Raw genomic sequence first — 3,115 nt, 5'->3', positions numbered from 1 at the left:
CACTGCTCAACATAATAGGCCTACTACACCTAAAGAATCTCTGTATGTGCTTCGTCCCCTATTATCGCCTTACCTTTTCCTTTATTCTTGTCCCATTTGTATATATCTACTTGTCTTCACTTGACCCCGTACTGGTATAAATCTAACGCGCTCTGTATTTTCTTATATTACGGGCTATTCATGCCCGTGCCACCTCTTGTGTGTGGCTTAATCTTTATCAATCAATCAATCAATCTATTTTCTTATCACTTGAGAATAAACCATGTAGGTTCGAAACGTTGTGAAATTATATAATAAGTGTAATACATTCTACAGTTATTTACTTATTTTTCTTCACCTCGAAAAACAATATGACTTTTGGAGAACTCCTCTTCCAACTAAACCCTGATGCGAGAGCACTAGTTAGAGGGATAGAAGCCCTAAACCAGAAAATACTTAATACAGAATATGCTGTCATATTCAATGAGACATGTATAAAAGAAAACCTGCTGCCAGTATACACCATATATATATATATATATATATATATATATATATATATATATATATATATATATATATATATATATATATATATATATATATATATATATATATATATATATATATATATATATATATATATATATATATATATATATAACTGAAAACTCACACCCCAGAAGTAACTCGAACCCATACTGCCAGGAGCAACGCAACTGGTATCTAAAGGACGCCTTAATCCGTTTGACCATCACAACCGGACATAAGGAAGTGATAGCCGAAGCTATTTGAACCACTTCCCCGCCGGCACTCGGATGGTAATCTTGGGCATAGCATTTTATCAAATCACCTCATTCTTTGGGGCACACGTGAGGAACACAAATGCGAACAAGCCTGAATGGTCCCCAGGACTATATGCAACTGAAAACTCACACCCCAGAAGTTTTGTGAGTTTGTCTGTGAGTGAGTGAGTTTTTGTGAGTTTGTGTCGTATTTGTCCAGCCCTAGTGTGCTTCTGTCCTTGGAGGCCTCGAATTTGTCCAGCCCTCGTGTGCTTCTTTGGAGGCCTCGTATTTGTCCAGCCCTCGTGTGCCTCTGTCCTTGGAGGCCTCGTATTTGTCCAGCCCTCGTTTGCCTCTGTCTTTGGAGGCCTCGTATTTGTCCAGCCCTCGTGTGCCTCTGTCCTTGGAGGCCTCGTATTTGTCCAGCCCTCGTGTGCTTCTGTCCTTGGAGGCCTCGTATTTGTTCAGCCCTCGTGTGCCTCTGTCCTTGGAGGCCTCGTATTTGTCCAGCCCTCGTGTGCCTCTGTCCTTGGAGGCCTCGTATTTGTCCAGCCCTCGTGTGCTTCTGTCCTTGGAGGCCTCGTATTTGTCCAGCCCTCGTGTGCCTCTGTCCTTGGAGGCCTCGTATTTGTCCAGCCCTCGTGTGCCTCTGGCCGTCTGCAGCCTAGCACTGTTGGGTGAACCTTGGGGCTGTTCTTGAATATTTCAATGTTTACGCTTTTGTGGGCTGAGTTTACCGGCTGCCTCCCAGTGCTGTTGGGGTGTGAAAAGCCATGATGCGTTATGGGGTCATTCTGGTGAGTTATGAGGTGCGTTGTCTGGTATTAATGTTCTCAATCTTTCATATTTTTGCTTTTATTTTTTTATGCCAGCATTCTGTGCTATTTTTTATCCTCCACGTCTACAAGGTGTTCGAAGGTGGGGTCACAGTCATTGTTTACTTCTGAAGGCGGTTCAAAGTTTGTTGATTTGATCTCCAACATTGAAATTAAATTAATAACAGACATTGAAGCTTTTGAAAGAGCTTTCATGTTGATTAATTAATTTGTTCTCTGAATTATTTAGAGAGTTAAAAACAGATGAAATCTGAATAGGTCTTTACTTCCCCTCATTTGATATGGCTAAATTAGCATGCTGGTTTAGGGGAATTCCTCATTGCTGCCTTCATCAGTTTGAACCTCCATGTCTACCCACATGACGTTCTTTCTTTAACAGAACATATTCCTCTTCATGCCATCAGTTTTACCAACCCAATCTTCTATTTACTGCTAGATAAATTAGAAGCATAAGGTGAAAAGAAACTGGCAATTTGTATCCGCTCTGACTACGATTCGAACCCAGGACCTTATGGTTAAAAATCTGTCGCTCACCACTTGACCACGGAGACCCATCCTCCCCCCATCTTTCCCCTCTCTTTTGGGGGTAGATGGGTGGAGTATGGAATAGTTATGGGAAGATGAAGGTCCCCCTCAATCTCTGGGTATGGAAATAGGGGGGGGGGGGTGGATGTTGTTGTTTTAGATTTAGCTACTCAGAACGAAGTGTTCATGTAGCACGGGCTATGGTGAGCCCGTAACACGGGACGGTGGAGTTGGCAAGGCGTTTTGAACTAGAGGTGAGGTGGTGGGCTTCCTCTCTGCCTCCACGTGTGCTCATGTGTGTAGTAGCTCCGGTACTCTGCTACATCCCTACAGCTTTCTGTGGAGCAAAAATGTCTTTTTGTAATTTGCTGAGTCTCTGTTTTTTTCTTTTTCGTGGAACCGTACAACCTATTTTCCGTAGAATTGGCTTTTTGTTTTGTTTGTAGAACCCCAACTTTTGCCCTCTGGGTTCAAGCAAACGCTCTCAAGGTTAGTTAACTTTGTTCCTTCCGTACCTTTCTAGATTTGATATCCTTACTCTTGATATCATTTTCCTTTAGGATCTTAGCCAAGAACTCCTGCATATTGGCTCTATTTGTGGCTTTCCAGTCTTACTCATTTGTTCAGTTAGCCAATTCAAACATATCTACAAAATTGTTTCACGCCCTCCCCCCCTCCCTCCTTCTCCCCATCCCCGTCCATAGGTCTTGGATGGAAACTAATTAGTTTCTAATGTTAAATGTCTATTTTTCCATTTTCTGGTTTGCATTTAATAAATTCTTGGTCTGACTTTGCATAGGATTAATTTTGTCTGTAGAATTCTGATCCACATACTAAACAAAGTGGTTTTCTATATGTTTGCTTTTGAGAGAGAAAGAGAGAGAGAGAGAGAGAGAGAGAGAGAGAGAGAGAGAGAGAGAGAGAGAGAGAGAGAGAGAGAGAGAGAGAGAGAGAGAGAGAGAGAGAGAGAGAGAGAGAGAGAGAGAAAGA

At 42.0% G+C, this 3,115-nt stretch overlaps 1 protein-coding gene across 1 annotated transcript; it reads right to left on the bottom strand.

Annotated features, from left to right (window-relative positions):
- Window positions 1–986: 986 nt before the first annotated feature.
- LOC138363270 (buccalin-like) lies at window positions 987–2,709 on the bottom strand. Its single transcript, XM_069322280.1, has 2 exons — window positions 2,641–2,709; window positions 987–1,454 (listed from the first exon to the last, which is right to left on the bottom strand). Exons 1-2 carry the CDS (start codon window positions 2,707–2,709, stop codon window positions 987–989), a joined length of 537 nt encoding a protein of 178 aa, XP_069178381.1.
- Window positions 2,710–3,115: the final 406 nt, after the last annotated feature.

Source organism: Procambarus clarkii, chromosome 10 (genome assembly GCF_040958095.1).
Source record: "Procambarus clarkii isolate CNS0578487 chromosome 10, FALCON_Pclarkii_2.0, whole genome shotgun sequence".
Classification (NCBI taxonomy): Eukaryota; Metazoa; Arthropoda; class Malacostraca; order Decapoda; family Cambaridae; genus Procambarus; species Procambarus clarkii.
This window is presented reverse-complemented; position numbering and strand designations above follow the sequence as displayed.

Excerpts from the sequence above, each read along its gene's own strand:
- LOC138363270 (XM_069322280.1), bottom strand. The coding sequence starts at position 2,709 with ATGCAGGAGTTCTTGGCTAAGATCCTAAAGGAAAATGATATCAAGAGT. Across the intron at positions 1,455-2,640 it reads AGGATATCAAATCTAGAAAG|CCCCAAGGTTCACCCAACAG; the intron begins GTACGGAAGGAA and ends ATTCAAGAACAG.